This window comes from Herpailurus yagouaroundi, unplaced genomic scaffold (assembly GCF_014898765.1).
Source record: "Herpailurus yagouaroundi ecotype Mexico unplaced genomic scaffold, PumYag 28, whole genome shotgun sequence".
In the NCBI taxonomy this organism is placed as follows: Eukaryota; Metazoa; Chordata; class Mammalia; order Carnivora; family Felidae; genus Herpailurus; species Herpailurus yagouaroundi.
Window position 1 is genome coordinate 16,282,316 of NW_024412376.1, and position 19,655 is coordinate 16,301,970.

A 19,655-nucleotide genomic window follows, 5' to 3' on the forward strand; every position below is an offset into this window, starting at 1 on the left:
CCTTACAAATTTTGTCGATATTCTTTATTTTTCTGTGTTAATCATATTTATTCTCTGTAGTTTGCCTTTTCCAGAATGTCAAATTATTGGAATCGTACATTATGTAGCCTTTTCAGATCATTTTCTTCCACTTAGTGATATGCATTTAAGTTTCCTCCCTGTCTTTTTATGGCTTCATAGTTCATTTCTTTTAGTCCTAAACATTTCAGTGTATGGATGTACCACAGTTTATGCACTCACCTTGGTTGCTTACAAGTTTTGATAATTGTGAGTACAGATGTTATAGACATTTGTGTGAAGGTTTTTATGTGTACATAAATTTTCAACATATTTGGGTGAATACCAAGGATCACAAATGCTGGGTCATATGGTAAAAGCATGTTTTGTAAGAAACTGCCAAAGTGTCCCATTTTGCATTCCCACATCTTTGCCTGCATTTGGTGTTGCCAGTGTTTTGGATTTCAAGTATTCTAATATGTATGGTATTTACTATCTCATTGTTTTGGTTTGAGATTGTAGAATAACATGTGGAGTGTCTTTTTATATGCTTATTTGCTATCTATATATCTTTTTTTTGGTGAGGTATCTGTTGAGATTTTTTGCAAATTTTTACATGGGCTGTTTTCTTATTGTTGACTTTAAAGTTCTTTGTATACCAGTACTTTGTTAGATAAATGTTCTGTAAATATTTTCTGCAGCTCTGGAGCTTGTCTGTTCAATCTCTTAAGAGCCTATATAAAAAATACAAATTTGGGGTGCGTGGATGACTCGGTTGGGTGTCCGACTTCGGCTCAGGTCATGGTCTTGCGGTTTGTGGGTTCAAGCCCCGCATCGGGCTCTGTACTGACGGCGGAGCCTGGAGCCTGCTTTGGACTCTGTGTCTCCTTCTCTCTCTGCCCCTCCCCAACATGTGCTCTGTCTATGTCTCTCAAAAAATAAGTAAATGTAAAAAAAAAAAAAATTAAAAAAATACAAATTTAATTATTATATTCTAATCACCAACCGTTATTGTCGTATGTGTTATGGGGATAAAAGATTATTTCTTGTGGTTTCTTTGTAAATAAATCTCCCCACGTTTGAAAATTATTAATATGTTCCTTCTCTTTGTACCCCTCATTCCTTTATACCTTAAGCTGTTGGGGTTGCAAGCAGTCAACTGTAAGGAGGAAGAGTGAAAAATTATCCTGGACTATTTTTCTGTTTTGATCAATGAGTAACCTATTACAGTGTTCATTATCTAAATAATAGCCAATAACTCAGTAAACATAAATGTGGATCATGCCTCTTTAAATCCTGAAAAAATATCTTTGACATTCTTTGAAATTCTATTCAATTTTCAAATTCCTAAGAATTTTCAAAATTTCTATTCACCCATGGTGTTTTTCTTTCTTTCTTTTTCTGTTAATTCTCATTGTAAACAGCTCATTAAAACTATTTTAAGGTTACATGATGCTATGAAAGTTACTTTAATGACTTTATATGAAAAATAGTTTTTTCTCCCAATTTTTAAATTGCAAGCACATACATATATATTAGCAGTCAACTTGGGTTTGTAAAACAAGAATATTTTGGAAAAGAGATCATGGAATATCTGTGTTAGTTAAAAGCTCTTCCTGATTTCATTTTTCTCAATAAACTTATTAGCCTGGGAGAAGTTACTTATTTTAAAGCCAAGATCAAATAGGAAGCCTAGGCCAGTAGTTTCCTAATATTTGTATAGCGGCAGTCCAATATTTCTAACAGATAAATGTAGAGCCGCTCTGGTTTGGAGGTCAAGTGAAGGTAGAGGAGGCCCGGGGCACATCTTCTTCTTCTCCTACCTTTTTCCAGGTGCCTCTGAGGAATCCATGGGTCTGTCTGGAGAAGAACTGGAAAATCAGTTTAAATTCTGATTTTTATTTAAAGAAACAACAAAACCAAATAGTCATTACTAAGCTATTTATCACGGAGTTCTAGGTGTCTAATTTATAAGGTTTCTGAATTAGACTTCAGGGCCTATGTTACATTTTATTACAGTCTACAACTTAAGTGTAGACTGGCAAGAATTAAAGGAAAAGCCTGTTTCACAGCTGTTATGCATCTGGGAGTTTGGTTAAAAGGGGCTAGCTTAGCTTAGCCCGAGTTGTGATAAAAAGCAGGGTCTAGAGGCCTTTTAACTAAAGTCCTGTGCTCTGATCAGAGCTGCATTTAATACTGGCCCATAAGTCCACATAATTATAATTTGTAAGAGTCTTTAGGACATCAGTAACTTTTAAATCTCACCATGTGAAAAATGATTATGTCACCTGTGGACTTTAAAAGCAGCTAGCAAACTGGGATAAAGGTGATTTGATATCAAATCAAATATTTCTGCAACTTTCTCTGTCGAAGTTTTGTACTCAGGAGGTTCCAGCTCTTCTTTGTAATCTACTACTCCTTTTAACATGCTTTAATGAGGAAGGTTAATTCTGGTAAATTAGTGCTTCGGGTCAGAGTTAACCTTCTTAATACATTCTGGCTTTCTCCCAGGCTTGCAGATGGGTCAGGGGCTGTGGAGAGTGGCCAGAAACCAGCAGCTACAGCACGAAGGTTACAGTGAGCAAGGCTACCTCAGCAGAGAGCAGAGCAGGAGGATGGCTGCCAGCAGCATTTCTAACACCAGTCATCGGAAACAGGTCCAAGGAGGCATCGATATATATCACCTCTTGAAGGCACGGAAATCTAAAGAACAGGAAGGATTCATTAATTTGGAAATGTTGCCCCCCGAGCTAAGCTTTACCATCTTGTCCTACCTGAATGCGACTGACCTCTGCTTAGCTTCATGTGTTTGGCAGGACCTTGCAAATGATGAACTTCTCTGGCAAGGGTGAGTTCAACCTGACACATTTGATTCAGGCATCTCTAAACACAACCGTGCTTGCATGTTCTCTTTGTAATGGATGTATATGCATTATGAAGTATTTCTTTTAAACCTGGTTTGTAGTTTGGCCCTTTATTAAAATCTGGAAAGACATGGAGTTATCATCACAGTCAGGTTTGGTAGTGGGAAAAGGACAGTTTAAAAGAAAATTTTACAGTTAGAAGTAACCAGTCAGGAGGTGGCAGTTATTGTAAATCAGAAATGACCAGTTTAATCTAAAAATACAAGCTGTTGGGATGCCCGACTGGCTCAGTCAGTAGCGCATGCCCCGCGTCGGGCTCTGTGCTGACAGCTCGGAGCCTGGAGCCTGCTTCAGAATCTGTGTCTCCCTCTCTCTGCCCCTCCCCTGCTGATGCTCTGTCTCTCTCACTCTCAAAAAGAAACACAAAAAAATTTCTTTTAAAGAAAAAAACCCCATGGGTAAATAGAAATTTTGAAAATCTCGGGGTTGTAAGTGGATGTAGAGATTACCTTAAAAATTAAAAAATCTAAAACTTACAAATTAAGTGAGAATTTATAATCCAAAATTTAGAGTGTTTACGTCCCTGGTATAGTTTGTGCTTCCCGTATGAAGATTGTGTGTTTACTTATTTATGTATTTCCTCTATCATAGGTGCTCATTAACATGAACTTTAAATGTTTCATCTAGGGGCGCCTGGGTGGCTCAGTCGGTTAAGCAGCTGACTTCCGCTCAGGTCATGATCTCACGGTCCGTGAGTTCGAGCCCCGCGTCGGGCTCTGTGCTGACCTCTCAGAGCCTGGAGCCTGTTTCAGATTCTGTGTCTCCCTCTCTCTCTGACCCTCCCCCGTTCATGCTCTCTCTCTGTCTCAAAAATAAATAAACGTTAAAAAAAAAAAATTAAAAAAAAATGTTTCATCTACTTTTTATTTTTTCTAACCAATATTTCATCAATGAAGTAGTCAGATAGTAGAAGGCAAGGAGATAATCTCCTTGCTGAAGTGAGGGTAGATGATAGAAATTATAGCAGTGATTATATCAGTTTAAATTTAACCTATAAATTTAAGAATGTTTGGAGTAGAATCTGTTTTATGGAACCGACATTACTCCTTACATAGCATCATATACTTGGGTGTGAAAATGTTACCAAACCTAAAAGAATCATTGGCTATTGAGCTTTCTAGCATTCTTTACTAAGGTTCATTTAAGTCTCATTCTTTTCTTTTTTTTCTTTTTTTAAGTCTCATTTTTTAATGGGACTTTAATTATGTAAAACATATCTGAAAGCAAAGGTCTTTTTGTGACTGTAAATAATTTCTAAATGAAAACGAAAATCTAATGAGAGAATTAATAAATTATCCAAATAGTCAAACTTTAATAAAAAGGCATTACCAACAATGGCATTTCTAATTGAGGCTTTCTCATGCTACAAAATTACAGTATTATATAATTTCTCAGCCTCTACATAGATAAAAATCATCAGTATCATCTTATTCTCTCATCGTCGTGTTATAGTTTAGGTACTGTGGACGTAAGAGGAAATTCTATTAATTCGTAGTGTTTAAATTATAGTTACTAATTCCCTAACTGGCAAAAGAACAACTAAAAATACTTTAAAACTGGCTCATTATTTATTTAAAATTTCTTTTCTGCATTTTAGTATTCCTAGCAAGCTTAATTTGTAATTCTGTATATGAACTTTGAAAAAAAGAAAAGCTTGTTTCTAAGCTGATCTGAATTCAATCAGAATGTATTCTTCATCTGGGATTTAAATCTGGTGTTCTTTTCTGGAAGAAGTGCTTCCTTTATTCTTACCACATTGTTATGCCTGTTTTTATGACACTTGGATTTTTGTTTCTTAGTGATAAATTGCTTCAATTTTAAATTAAAGGCTACCTTAATTTTATTTTAACTTTGGATGTGTGGAATACTTAATATTGAAAGGTTCTGTTACATAGCTCAGTAATAAAGGTCAAAAGCTAGAGGATTAAAGAAGCTGCTAAAATATTGATAATCTTCTGAAGTTCTTAAATTCACTATTTTAGAATCAGTGACTACATTTGGTTGCTAAAAATAATGCAAGGATATAAATGACCTATTAAGAAGTTATTCGCATATTAAATTGCATATTTTACCCACTATCCTCACAATTTTGATGTTACAGGTTGAAACAGTACCTTTTTTTTTTTAACTTGTACATTATATGTGTGTGACAAGAAGTTTGAGCCAAAAATCAATTGAATGTCAGAAAATGAAAGTATTTTAATGTCTGTTACTAAAAGTAGGTGTTTTTGAGCACACAAAATCTGATAATTTTGAGATAGTCATTAAAAGTGCACTAAAATAGAATTTCAGTATTCTGTGTGTCTCTAGAGTAATGCACTCAGATTTCATGATCTATGGCATATATCCAGAATGTCTGGGCATTGTAATTATATAAAACTTTAGCTTTAAAATAACTAGTAGCTAATCTTTGCACAGAGTTGGACACAACTATCCCAGTCCTCAAAAATAGTGTGTTTTGAGATGAACTATTTGCATTTTAGGTTTCAGAGAATTTTTAAACAATCATGTGTTGTTGTGATAGTAAAGAAATAGTATTTTGAAGCAGGATCTTAAGCAGCTAAGCTTAATGACACACACAACTATGTCTGTTCTGAAGCTATAGCATTATAATTTCTATGTTTAGTTTGCCTGCTGTCACTATATGTATTGTTAAAAAAAAAAAAAAAAAAAGGTTCTCTCCCTACCTAGCAATCTTTACCCCCACACAATTTTACTTTGTAACGGAGACATAGCAACTTAATCCTGTTTAGTTGTTTTGATTAAGATTGCTAACTCTGGAGTAAAACTCCTTGGATTCAAATCAACTTTTTAATCTCTTACTGTGTCTGTGTTTCTTTATCTTTAAAACCAACATCATAGCATTGTTATAAAGATTAAGCAAGTTAATACTATTTCAATGTTTTAAATAGTGCCTGGCATCTACTAAGCACTCTGTAAATGTTATAAATAAATATCTGTCATTGCTAGTATTAGTAATAGGTTATATTTAACTTCAGATAAAACTCATGAATATTAATCTTTATAACTCAGAATCTTTATCAGAATTGCCACACTGAAGGCATTTGTCAATCATACTCTATAGGCAAACAAACAAGTACAGAAGTTAACATTTTCAACATTAGAGCTATAAATTACAATTTTATTGTATGTTACTTTTATAGCATGTATATACATATTTAACTTGTATAGTAATGTTTTCTCATCTGATTTCATCTTATAGGTTGTGTAAATCCACATGGGGTCACTGTTCCATATATAATAAGAACCCACCTCTAGGATTTTCTTTCAGAAAATTGTATATGCAGTTGGATGAAGGCAGCCTCACCTTTAATGCCAACCCAGAGGAGGTAAGTGGAGAACTTGAATATTTATAATAGTTGAACCTGATTACCACCTTGTCTCAGCTTTGCTGCAATATAATATAATAAACTTGCAAGTAAAGTAACAGGTCATTGAATATTCGAAACTAATTACCTCTTATTATAATATATTAGAATGATCAAAATGTGAAAACAGTGCTTTCTCTGATTTTTTTCCCCTACTTTCATTTTACTATCATCCTAGAAAATTTCAAATTCTCAGAAATTTTTTTTTCTCAGAAATGTTTACATGTCTATTAGACTTATTCTTAGAAATATAATGGAGGGGCTCCTAGGCCGCTCAGTTGGTTAAGCATCCGACTCTTGATTTCGGCTCAGGTCATCATCTCAACAGTTATGAGATCGAGCTCCGCGTTGGGCTCTGTACTGACAGTGCAAAGCCTGCTTGGGGTTCTCTCTCTCTCCATCTCTCTCTGCCTCTCCCCATGTTGGCACTCTCCCTCTTTCTCTCAAAATAAATAAACATTAAAAAAAAAAAAAGAAATATAATGGAAATTACACAGCACTCAGAACTACTGCTTGTAGGTGACTTATTTTCTGTGGAATAAAATAACTGGCAGTGACATTAATTTAAATTTTCAAAAACCAACTTTTTTTCATCTCTTGTAGGGGTATTAAGAACTATTTAAATCATGTAGCCAAATACTTTTTATACACGTAAAAAAAATTATTTTTTAAGTTTATTTATTTTGAGAGAAGCAGAGACAGCACAAGTGGAGGAGGGCCAGAGAGAGAGGAAATGAGAGAGAATCCCAAGCAGGTGTCATGCTGCCAGTGCAGAGCCTGACACAGGGCTCGAACCCATGACACCATGATAACATGACCTGACCTGAATCCGAGTCAGACGCTTAACCAACTGAGCTGCCCAGGTGCCCCGCAGCAAAATATTTTTAAAAATATCTTAACTTTTGCTATGTTAGAATTAGAAAAATGTTTCTCCCCCATGCACAATATTTTAATATTGGACAAAAATACTGACTTTATAAATGTGCTTATCATAATACAAATGACATGTTTTTAAAGTTTATTTTGAGAGAGAGAAAGAGAGCAGGGGAGGGGCTGAGAGAAGAGGGGATAGAGAATACCAAGCAGGCTCCACACTGTAAGCGCAGAGCCCGACATAGAACTCAATCTCATGAACCAAACTGTGAGATCATGACCTGAATCAAAATCAAGAATGGGATGCTCAACCGACCAAGCCACCCAGGTGCCCCAATGCAAATGACATTTTTTTCAACGTTTTTATTTATTTTTGGGACAGAGAGAGACAGAGCATGAACAGGGGAGGGGCAGAGAGAGAGGGAGACACAGAATCGGAAACAGGCTCCAGGCTCTGAGCCATCAGCCCAGAGCCCGACGCGGGGCTCGAACTCACGGACCGCGAGATCGTGACCTGGCTGAAGTCGGACGCTTAACCGACTGCGCCACCCAGGCGCCCCGCAAATGACATTTTTAATATTAAAGTGATTTTCACTTATTACAAACGATTTCTTAAATTTTTCTTGTACACAAGTAAAAAATATAACACCATGCATACATTATCAGTTATGTCTTAGCACCACAAATATAACAAAACATATGTATTATAAAGCCTGATATAAATATTGAAATTAAGAAATTTGTTCTCACTACTGTTTGTTTCGACTTTCAGTGAATAGAGGACTCTTAATTTAGAAGGCAAATGAATGGATAAACTAAACTGTCATAAATTTAGGTTTTGTAACTTGGCCCTTAATTGCAGTTTTGTTCTGATGCATTTTATCATAAAATACATGTTTTTACTTCATTTTTGGTCAAATCCAAGTTCTCTTCCATCTAAATATATAGCAATAGTAAGCCTGTCACTTTTTGATCGTGCTCTATGGCATAGCTACTGTGTACGAGAGATTCTTCTATACTGACATGTTTGAAGAATGCCATCGTTTCAGAGACTTCATTATTCTTGTTTGTTCAAATTAGACATTACTTGTAGCTAACTAAAATCGTTCTTATGACGAACTTTATAATAAGATACACATTTTTCATTAATCCCTTAAGTTTAATCTAATGATGATTGCTGGAGAACTGAGGCAGAATAGTACATAAGGATGACGAAAGGCAGCTAACACCAGCGCCAACCTTTTATGTCCAGTTTATCAAGGCATTCTGGTTCCTGTCATGAATTATGCTGATAATGAGTAAAACTGTCATCTCCAATTCATATCACTTGCAAATGTTACATTCTAAGGGAAATATAACTTGGTAAGTACTGAGTTTTAGATTTACAAAGTCAGAAAAGTTGGATGTAACTGCTGATGTTGATTATGGTAAGTAGTCATGCCTTGCTAAAGGAGTATCAATTTTTAAAACAAATTATAAACCATCATTTTTATGCAAAGATTAAACCATAGATAGGCCCTCATATAGTAGAATATGATATCGATAGTTTTAAATATCTAAATTGGAAAAGCTAGATGTCAAAATATGTTTCCATCTTTGTAGCTACATATATCAGACTACAGAGTTCTTGTTACACCTCCTCTACTGTGTTTGGAAGGGTGGGCAGAGGAAATAGGGTAAAATTAAAAGACCTCTTTTTATCTCCCAAAACTTAAAAAAAAATTTTTTAAGTCGAATGTTTACTAAGAGAGGGGATTGAAGTTATTAGGTAAAATAAGATTTTAGATCTTCAGATTTAACTTATCCATCCTACCTTCCATTATTATTGAGAGTTGGCTGTATTTTCTTTTTCTTCATTCCCTTGCCTGATATCCTGGAGCATTCCAGAAGTATTGAATTCACTATTCTGAAAGGGGCACATAGTGCCAGGAGGCATAGAGCTGAACCTTTCAGAGTGACTCATGGTTCCAGAATTCTGACTCTATGCTTTTATGAACATCAGTAACTTAGCATGTGTTGCCTGATAGCAAAATAGAATCCCATCTTTATCAGAATGCACCCAGGTTGTAAATAGGCAAAGAAGGACATTGAAATATACTTGTAGATACAGAGAAATGAGGGAAAGTATTTTAATGACTATAACCTTTACTTTATTTCATTGACTAATATACACAATATCAACTTGGTTGTTTATCTGAGTCAAGCCTTCAGAATTGGAATCATGTAATTCAAAGAGTTATCCTAATAGATAGATATTTTTATATAGAATTATCTGTATGAGTCATACTTTTAGCCAGGTCTTAGAATGACTCTTGCCAAGTTTTTTGAGTGCTAGAAATCAGAAAGTACCTTCTGGATGTTTTTTTCTGCCCTCATTGGAGCACTGTCATGAAATGTGTTATTTTGGGTTCATTTAAGCCTGAGAAGTAAATTAGCTTTGATGATATGTTTAAATATGTGTTGTTTATTGTTAGTACCTGAGATATGATGTGTGTAATTATTCAGTGTTATAAAAACTCTACTTTTCCATAATTTCTAGTTCTGTACTTATCATTTTGATAGCAAGCATCATTAAAATATTATAAAAATAAGAATACTTACAGCCACAGGGAACAAGATTCTCCAAAGGACATCGTTCATGTCACGGATATGGGTAACCAAACTCCACAGCAACTGCTGGCAGTGGCTCATGGGGTGGGGGAGAACATCTGCACAGTTTGTGGTACGATTATCTAGCACGCTGCTGTTATCTGCATGACATTGTGATCTCAGCTGTATGTAAAGTCTTGATCTTGTGCATGAGCTTGTGTACTTTGTGGCAGGTGACCACATTCTAGTAAAGGAATGTGCTGAAAACCATCCATTATGTTAGGCTGTTTTCCCCCTGCATGTACAAGTTACGTGTGTTGATTTTATTCTGCTAGCAGTATTATAATAAAGTAATTTTTTCTTATCCCCCAATTAGCTATATTCCTTGAGCTCCATTTAGTATGAAACATTTTCTTAGCAAACATGATTTAATTTCAAGATATTATAGTTTTTATTTTTGCTTGTGTAAGCATGTTTTTAAAAAGTCTTTTATATTCTCATTGGGGTCAGGGAAAAGTAGTCCTTTTTGTAACTATACAAGCACATTTTCTTTGTGTTCATAAAGGATGGCCCACAAGCATACAATTTTATGCATAGTTATTAGTGATGTGGGATAGATAGAGTCTACTATGAGAAGAAATATTTTAAATTTGACCTGTGTACACATTTTAGAGGGAAATGCATAAGCAGTTTATTTTAAAGATAATGATTCTTTTTGTTGTTTGTCCAGCTAAAATATAAACAGGAAATTGTAGTTCTCCATTATAAAAAGGAGCTCAGAAGTTTGTACTCAGATATTAAATCTTAGTTTTTGCTCTAATATACAGCAACAAAATGCTCATTACCATTACTTCATAGCATAGCAACAATGATGAAAACTATTTTTATTCCTAAGGATAGAAAACCCTATCAGAAATTGGTGTCATCAGAATGTACAGATAAGCATTTCCCAAATGTATTCTTTGGAATAATTGTTCCACAGGATAATAGATAATCAAAAGAGTTCCCCAATCTAATAAATGACATGTTATGATTAGCTGGCTTATTTAAAGAACAACTTTTCAGAGCCTTTATTATATTTATATACAGTTTGAATATGAAAGAGGAAGTTATTGTATACAGTACTATTCAAATTTATCTGACATAGTGGCTTTTGGAGTTTTTTGTTGTTGTTTGGTTTTTTGGTAAAATAACATTTGAGGGGACTCGTTCTGTACATGCTAGTATAGATTATCGGTAATCTTACTATGTGTAAATAAATATGTGTTCCTAACCGGATAGACACCTAGCTTGAATCATTGAAATGCCCTCTTGTTCACTGACAGTTAATCTGATACCTATTTTACTTGTAATCCTCTCTCTTTTTGAAAGTCTATGAATCTATATCTGTTCCTTTTGTATGATAGTATTATAAAAAAAAAAACAAACCTTAAAACTGAGAGTTGTGTCTTGAAAGATTGAGAGATTTATCTATGTTCTGGATTTTGGTTGTCATCTAATATGTTAAAGAAAATGTTACTTTGGAAAATAAGGGCAGGACAACAAACCTGATAGGCATATTGAATTCAAATATTCATATATGATATGAGCAGTTATCCCAGAGTTATTTCCATGATACACTGATCATATCATGGACTCTCAAGGTGTGTTTACTTTTGCCTTCTTTTGATAAAAAGTTGTCCACCACCACTCAAAACATAACATGCTCATATGAAAGTATCCTCACCACAAAGAGCACAAAGAAATTCTCTTCAAATTCCTTACGCTTATTAGGAAGAAAACTATCCTTTCAGGTGCCTTCAGTGTACTTCTGTTGATTCCTAATGGACATACTGAATCACGGGAACATTCCTAGACCAGTTAGGAACAGAATAGAAGGGATTGCATGATTGGCTTAGAGTTAATCATGACTGAGCAACCGTGGCTGAAATTCTAAAGACAAGGAAAAGACTGAGATTGCTTTGGGCTAGGTCTCCAAGCATCCGCAACATTAGTTTTACTAGTGAGCCACTTGTAAAATTTGTTATTCTGCCTCTCTTATTTCTGGGCTCTGCTGGTTTAGAAGTCTTACCCAAAGGAAGAGTATTGATAAGAGGCACAACAATTCAAATTGGTTGCTGAGACGACCTTCTTGCCACTTTAGGTCCTCCTGCCACTGAGCAAAGAAGATACCCTTCCCCCCCAAAAATGAGGATCAGTAATTATTCTGTGGTTGAAGTAATTAAGCCTAATTATCAGTGGGAAATAGTTTCCCCCACAAAGTGGGGAAAACACAAGGATATAAGTGGAACTCAGGAGATGTCTTCAAATTCCTTCTACTACTGCTATATCCTATTGTAAAAGTAATTTAAAAAAAAATCACACTAACCCTATGTGGGGAAGGTTGAAATCACATCACTTAGGCTACTCACTAGGTAAAGAATTTGAACCAGCTGAAAGGATTGATCCATTTTCAGCCTCCGAAGTTGAATACAGATGATTCCAAAACCATCGTGTTAATTTTATTTCCCTTGGCTCTCATGGCATCCATGCAATTCAGTTCTGGCCTGTAAATTGGAGGAAATATGTGCAGAGAAAATTTTAAGTTTCAAAAAGAGACAAAAAAAAAAAAAGTAGTACCGTGGAGTATCTATGTGTATGTGTACATACCTGTCCATGTGTATACTTCTGGCACTAATATGTGAGCATATAATGACGGGAACGGAAGCAGCCATCTTGCAGCCATGAGGGCTATTAATAACAGTGCTAGTAGCACATTAGGAAGAAAGAATTGGGTCCGTGAGGCTAACAACTGTGGAGCCAAAATACTTTACAATTTGTTTGTTACACAAGGCCACAAATCCTTTACGGTTTTGAATTGGGGCTCCTGTTGCTTGCAGTCCAAAGGATTCCACTGCATCGTCATCGCCGCCATCATCACCCAGACTCATTAAGAGTTTTATATGTAATCCTGAACAAATTATTTTTTATAAAAATAAACAATACTAATTTTCATTAGCAAATTAATTTTATCCCCATTTTGCTGATGAGAATTTAGTCAGAGCAAAGGAGCTAGTTGACACTGAGAGGCATCCCTCACTGAATATAGCTTAGAAAGCTTTCTCCTCTATTGGAATGATTTACCCAAAACAACTAAAATACTCAAGCTGATTGGCAAAACCCCTTCCCCTTGATTAGCATTAGAGTCAAAGTGAAAAACTATGCCTCGCAGACACTAAATATTATCCTCTGGCTAGATAATTATGACTAGTCCGGTTGTACTGAATTGGAAGCCATTTACTTTTTTGCGGGCAACGTGGCATGTGTATGGGTACGTATCAATATGTCTCTTTTTAATCTGATCAATCATGTGTTATATTTAAGAAGGTAACGTTATCCTATGTCATTCAGGTCAATACCCTGCCCTGACCATAACATATCTTGGCTACCCTCCCATTCCTTTGTCTTCAGGAGTCCTTGGAGTACGTGCTATAGAATCACTCCATAGAACTACATGGACTCAGGGTAAACCTTTTAGAAGCTTCATAGGGAAATAAATTTCCCAGCCCCTTTTGTCTTAATGTAATTGAAAGAGAGATTAAGACCTAGAGTATCCTATAGTTTATTCATCAGGCAAACCACCTGATGCATTTTGCTTTTGTTTTCTATAGTTATCACAGGGGATATTGTTATCTCATTTAGTGTGAATTATCTAAGGGCAAGGTAAACAAAAATTAGTGGAAAATGTATTGATCTAGGACCTTTAAACCAGAAGAAAGAATAAAGTTAGAATATTTTAGTACCACAGCACCCATACTACAAACTCTTAAATTGTAAAATGTGCAAAGCTAAAATGAGCAAAAATTTTTCTTTGTTTGAATTTTACTTTTGTTGCCAATTTAAATAAATATACCTGGCAAGTTTACAATATTGTGTTAATATTTTAAGAACATTTCAAAGATAAATCTGTTTACCTGTTACTTCCTTACCATGTCCTGACAACCTTAATAACCTCCATGTTCTTTGTTATTTGATGTGTCCACAGTTTCAATAAAATTTGGCAACACTTTCTAGATCTAAGTTCTCAATCTTAATGTCCAAAGTAGTTGTCTCTCCTACACGTCTTATCTGAATTTAGCAATTGCTAATACCAATGTCACTCTACAGTATGAATTCTTTATCTGAAACCTAAAAAACAATATATCTTCAGTTCTTGGATGTCTTCAGTTGTAGAGCATCCTTTGAAATATTGGAGTATAAAAGAAACACTACATTAAATGCAAAAGTTTGAACCAAAACTATAGCATACATTTATTCCTAATGTTATATAACATTTTCTTTCATGTCATAAAATTTTTGAAGATGCTTTTATTATAAAAGTGATAAGATCACTGTAACCACTTGTGGCCATTTGTTAGCAGGTAAATATAGAATCATAGTGCCTGTTGCTTTTTATTATTTGTACTGGTGACTCTGACTTTTGAGAGTTTACAATGTGAGGCATTTCAAAGTATACTGGAGTTTTGATCCAACTCATAGGTTTTTGTGGTGGTTATCTTCTTTTCTTTTTTAACTTCAGTTTAATTATGTAATCCTTAAAAGTTTATAGCTTCTCTTGAAAGCCAGCTAGAGGCCTTGTACAGATTCATTCATTTTAAAAATATTTATTAAGTATCTCTCCAGTTACTAATTATATGACTTTGACCTTGGCAAATTATTTAATGTTTGCACTCCTGTTTCCCCGTACGTAAAATGGGGACAATAATATTACATATATCATGGTGTTACTGTGAATATTAAATGAAATAATAAATGTTAAATACTTAGTGCCTCTAAGTGCTTCCCAGAATGTAGGTTTCATTTATACTAGAGGTACAACCATAACAACTTACACTGTCAGGAGGCAAGTACTGTTGTAAACTGTGAGGTTCTTCCTCTCTTGGAACTTTTGGATTCTAGTAGATATTTGACACCTGAGTAATGGCCCTTCATAATGTATGTATTGGTCACACCAACATCTCCTAGCTTTAAATGGTAATACCATTTGCCTTTAATATCATTTCCTAGTATGTGATGAACAATCTTTTGCATATACAGTAACTTTTGTGCCAGTGGTGATACTTAGTGTAATGGTTTTTTTAGGACATTTTAAACAATAATTAGGTGTCCAAAATTATGTTTAAATTAAAACATGTGTCGTGGCTGAATATCGTGATGAATAGATACTTTACTTACATGAGTAAGTACACACATGTGCTGGCAATAAAACTACCATTTAAATTCCAGCTTGCTTCTCTGCTTGTCTACTCTGAAGATACGAGGTTTTTCTTAATGTGTATTTCAAAATTGTTTCAGAGCCGTCAAAATATATTTATAAATGTACATATGAGAATCTAGGTAATATGAGAAAAGTGCTTCTTATTTACCACAGTGGAGTTTGTCATTTAAATATATACATATACACACATATTTACTGCGAATGCAATATTTACATGTAGTTTTTATAAAGTGGGGATTTAAATTAGCCAACGTTAGTATTCAAATGGATCACTGTCTCATTAGTTTGAGTTGTTATTAATTGCACCTTAATCTAATAGAGTTTTATTTCCAGATTTTGATTAGAATGCTTTCTTTTTCTGATTTACAGTTTAGTGAAAGAAGGGGCTTTTCCCAAAAGCTGAAGCTTACGTCAGCTACCAGCAACTTGTCAATAATATTAGCTCTTAGTACTTATTTATCATTTAAGAATTACCTTCATGTTCTTCATCTTATTTACTTATCCCTGTCATGAGAGTGATACTTTTGGAGACTACTAGAACTCAGTGTGATTCTTTTTCTGTTTGAGTGTATTAGAATTAATTAATAGGAACTTTTAATTGTTATTTAAAACCTAGATAATGACATTTATGTTATCTTGTCTGATGTCATTGCGTTCTCTCCTATGAAAAAGAAGCACAACGATCTGTCTTACATTTCTCCTCCATTTTCCCTGGACTCCATTAGAAGTATTTTCCGTTTTTGTTTTGATTTTCTTTGAACTGCCCCTCCTTTATGTAAGATTTCCTTTTGACATCTTTTGGCTGCAAATAATTTAGGGTATATATATGACTATTCTTAGCAGTTCATCAACATTGTGCACTTCGATGTATGGAAAAGTCCTCCATAAATTGTTCCAGGAAGCTGAAATCCAATCCAATTTCAGTCCATATTCCATACTTAAAAAAATGAATAGTATGATTCTTCATTATTCTCTAGAATCTTTTATTCTGAGCAATTTCAGTAAGGAATTGGCTGCAATATATCAGCATTTTCTCTTCACGTCTATCACTTCCTCCACATAAGCATGGACAATGTGTGCTCTGTTTTTCCTAGGGAAGAGATAAGACAAATCTGCAGTTCAGATTTCAAACTGACATCAAAATTATCTTCACATTTCTTTCCCAGTTGTCATTACCTCCTTTCCTCTTATTTATAGCTAAGTCACACAGAGGCTTTCTGTGAATAGCCTACTTACAGGCACCTCAGTAAGAGGTAAACTTCATTTATTACTCTTATAATCTTTTCATATAGGACAACTTTAACAACTTGAGCCTAATTTTTACTTTAGTCTTTGAATCTAGTAACTAGATTAGGAATAATGATTATAATATGTATAAATAGACTAAATTATAATGAATAAATGAAATAACGTTACATTTCTAAAGTACACATGTGGTAAGTCAGTGTTACAACAGAGGAGAGTGGTGTGGATACTTCCAGAAGAAAACACTGCAAAAGTTAGTGGGTAAAATGAAGTGAAATGACACAATAAAAACATTGATACCTAGTCTTAAAATGTGCTCATTAGGTAATCTTCTGCATTTATTTTGCTGCAGCTAAAAAGCACCGTGTTGATTTATTACTTGAACAGTATATATCCCCAAATGAATCTCACCTGTTCAAGTTCTATGTGGGTTTTTCCCCCTTAACTATAAAATGAATACATATACTCTGATTAAATATGGAGAGTGAGAACTGCTGATTGAACAAAAATTAGTAGGTTTTATATTTTGCTTCAGGGATCCTGAAAGTACTGTAAAAAAGAAGAAATAATATCAGAGCAGTCGTCTGAACCATTGTTGCTGTTTTCTAGCAAGACAGTGGGGTACTCCATGTGACCTATGGAGGGCTGCCCCTCTGAACTAATTATTTTTACTACCCAGAAAATAACCATCCATAATAGTTTTTGTATCTCAATTTTTACATTACTTTTAACGCAAAAGGATGACATTGCAATTGCTCATTTCACTGAGGTTAAAATGCATATATGAATATTATTATGTCAATTCTTACTGAAAGAAAAAGTAGAAATCTAGATTGAACTCTTCTGTTTTATAAAAATTTATTGTTAAAATTTAAGGATCAGTATTTTAAAAGTCCTCTAATAAAGTCCTCTAAAAAAATTAAATGCAGTGTCCGTTTTGCTTTCCATTATATAATTATATTAGCATTATATTATGCTGTAAGGACAGATTTATTGCCTGAAAAGTAGTAGCCATGGCAAATTTGAACAAAGGCAAATTTGAGCAAAATTAGCTAGAACCCATCTTTTTTTAAATTTCTTTATTAGGCTGTTCTGAAGGATACAAGGGTACCCCTTACTTTGTCACAATTTTGCTATATACATGATTGTTTTTATTGATACGGGCTGCTACACGATGTTTCTGCCAAGCGTCGATGCAAATAGCCAGTAGTGTCGGTACCAGTAGTCAGTGTTTGGTTTTTTAAATTAAGACTTTATAATTTTTTAAGTCAGTTTTAGGTGTGTAACAAGAGTTGATTCTTTTGCATTTGGCTTTGCATACCTAGTGTTTTAGAATTCACTCTGTTCCTAAATGTATGATTTCTGACCCTGAACATAAGTATGGTAGGTTTGGCTTTTGAAGTACACCATGGATAATGACTTTAATCGATAAGTAAGGCTTTATTAAAAGGGGAGAGAAAACGTGGGTATCGATGTAATAGAAGAAATGAAACAAAGTAAAGGTATCTTAAAATGAATTCTGTGAAAAGAGCCATTCTTACAATCATAACATAGATAAATTGTATAGGTGACTAAGCCCCAACACATCGTTTTCTTCATTTTGAATTCCTTCTTAATATTGGCGTAAGCTGTCTATTCATGATTTCTTGAATTGTTTGCCTCCTAAACAAATTACATCAAAACAGCTCACTACTCTAATTTGTGTAAATCTTGGGGCTGTCATTTGTATAACCATTTTTAGTGACATATTCTGTGCTGTCTACTTTACAAAATTTCTTAATTGTTCTCTCTTGGATTACTGTAAACATGCGTTCTATTAAAGAAAACGTAACATGAATTGACATTCATGTCACCTGGGTTCTCGCTGCCGCCTGGTGCTCCTTTTGTTTATTCCCTGTTGTGCCTGAACCGTTGTGATAGACATCTTCAGCACTTCACTGGGAGATCCAATTCAGCTCTCTTTTCCAACTCTTTCTAGATGGTTCTTCCACCCAAAGAAGAAAACCAATATGCACTCTTCTTTTTGCCTTTATCACTTTCTTAACATAACCTGTCTCCTAACCGTTACTACTGCTTTGTCCTCCAGGCTCAGAAAGCATTATCAACTCCCTGTGTCTGCTTTTGGTCCAAGATTTTTCTTTCCTTCCTCTGATCAGCTTCGTTATTTCCCATTATTCTATCTTCTGTCTCACTTTTTTGTTCCTTTGCTTTTTCCATCTTTATGGTCTTTGCCTCCCGTTGGTTTCGAATTTCGGTTACCGTATTTTTTACTTCGGCCTGGTTTTAAGCTCTTTTATCACTGTGGTAAGGGACTCCCCGATGTCTTCTGTGCTTTTCTCAAGGCCAGCCAGCAATCTTATGATTGTTACTTTAAATCCTGGATGAGGCATGTTACTTGGATCTGTTTCGATTAGATCCCTGGCTGTGACCATTTCTTGTTCTTTCTTTTGGGATAAATTCCTCCATCTTGGCATTTTGTCTAGGTCTCTTTCTTCTTCTGCGTGTTAGGAAAGCTGTTATGTTTCCTGCTGCTGAGAGTAATGCTTTTATGAAGAAGACACCGTACAATGTCCAGGGCCTGGCTCTTCAGGAAGTGTCTCTGGAGCATGTTGTGTGTACTCCACAGCTGTGTTATGTCCGCACTATCCCTCAGGCCGGTCCTCCTCTGCAGGGATTCTTCTTTTCTCCAGTGGGGAGTGTTTAGACCTCGGCCATCACGGCGAGTTGTACCTTTTTTCAGTCCTTTCCCTTGCTCCCCTTTTCTCTACCTTGCTACTCCCATTATCTCCTCCTGCTCCTTACGCCAATCTTTTACTCACTCTGCTGGTTCTTTCTTTCTTTCTTTCTTCCTCGACGCGCATGGGTCAAGATTTTCTTGAAAAACCGTGTTTCCCTTATTGACCTTTAACGTTGCCTTTTATTTGTCCCATCTTTATACTAATAGATTTTTCAAGTGAGTGGGCTACCAGTTTCTTTACCTTGAGCTCATTCCTTAGCTTTCTTCTTAGACCTGAGCCCCCATTACTCTGAGGAAAGAGACCTTGAAAGGTACTACTTTCTCTTTCTTTTCTCCCTGTCACCAAATCCATTACCCTCTTTCCACGTGTTCATCTCTTTGAGCTCCCTAAAAGAAAACGGAAACCAGCCTTGTTTTATGCCAGACACTTTCAACTCTTCACAATAGCCACTGAAATAAGATTTTTACTGATTAGGAAACCGAGGTTCCAAAAGTTTGCGTAAATTATGTTCACAAGATCATGAAATGGCAGGGCCATGATTTGGTCTCTCTTGGAACAACTAGGCTCTTTCTCTTTCTGTACTATGGAATTGCACTGTATACCCCTTTCTTTACATTTCAAAGACTTTTACCCCCGGGACATT

General features: G+C 35.1%; 1 protein-coding gene across 1 annotated transcript in view; it reads left to right on the forward strand.

The window, feature by feature from the left end:
* Positions 1-19,655, forward strand: part of FBXO8 (F-box protein 8) — a 45,418-nt gene that overhangs the window by 16,868 nt on the left and 8,895 nt on the right. The window contains exons 2-3 of the mRNA XM_040470257.1: positions 2,509-2,845; positions 6,145-6,271. Of these exons, the coding sequence (XP_040326191.1) occupies positions 2,517-2,845; positions 6,145-6,271 (456 nt within the window). The 5' untranslated portion in view covers positions 2,509-2,516. The remainder of the gene's footprint in view (positions 1-2,508; positions 2,846-6,144; positions 6,272-19,655) is intronic.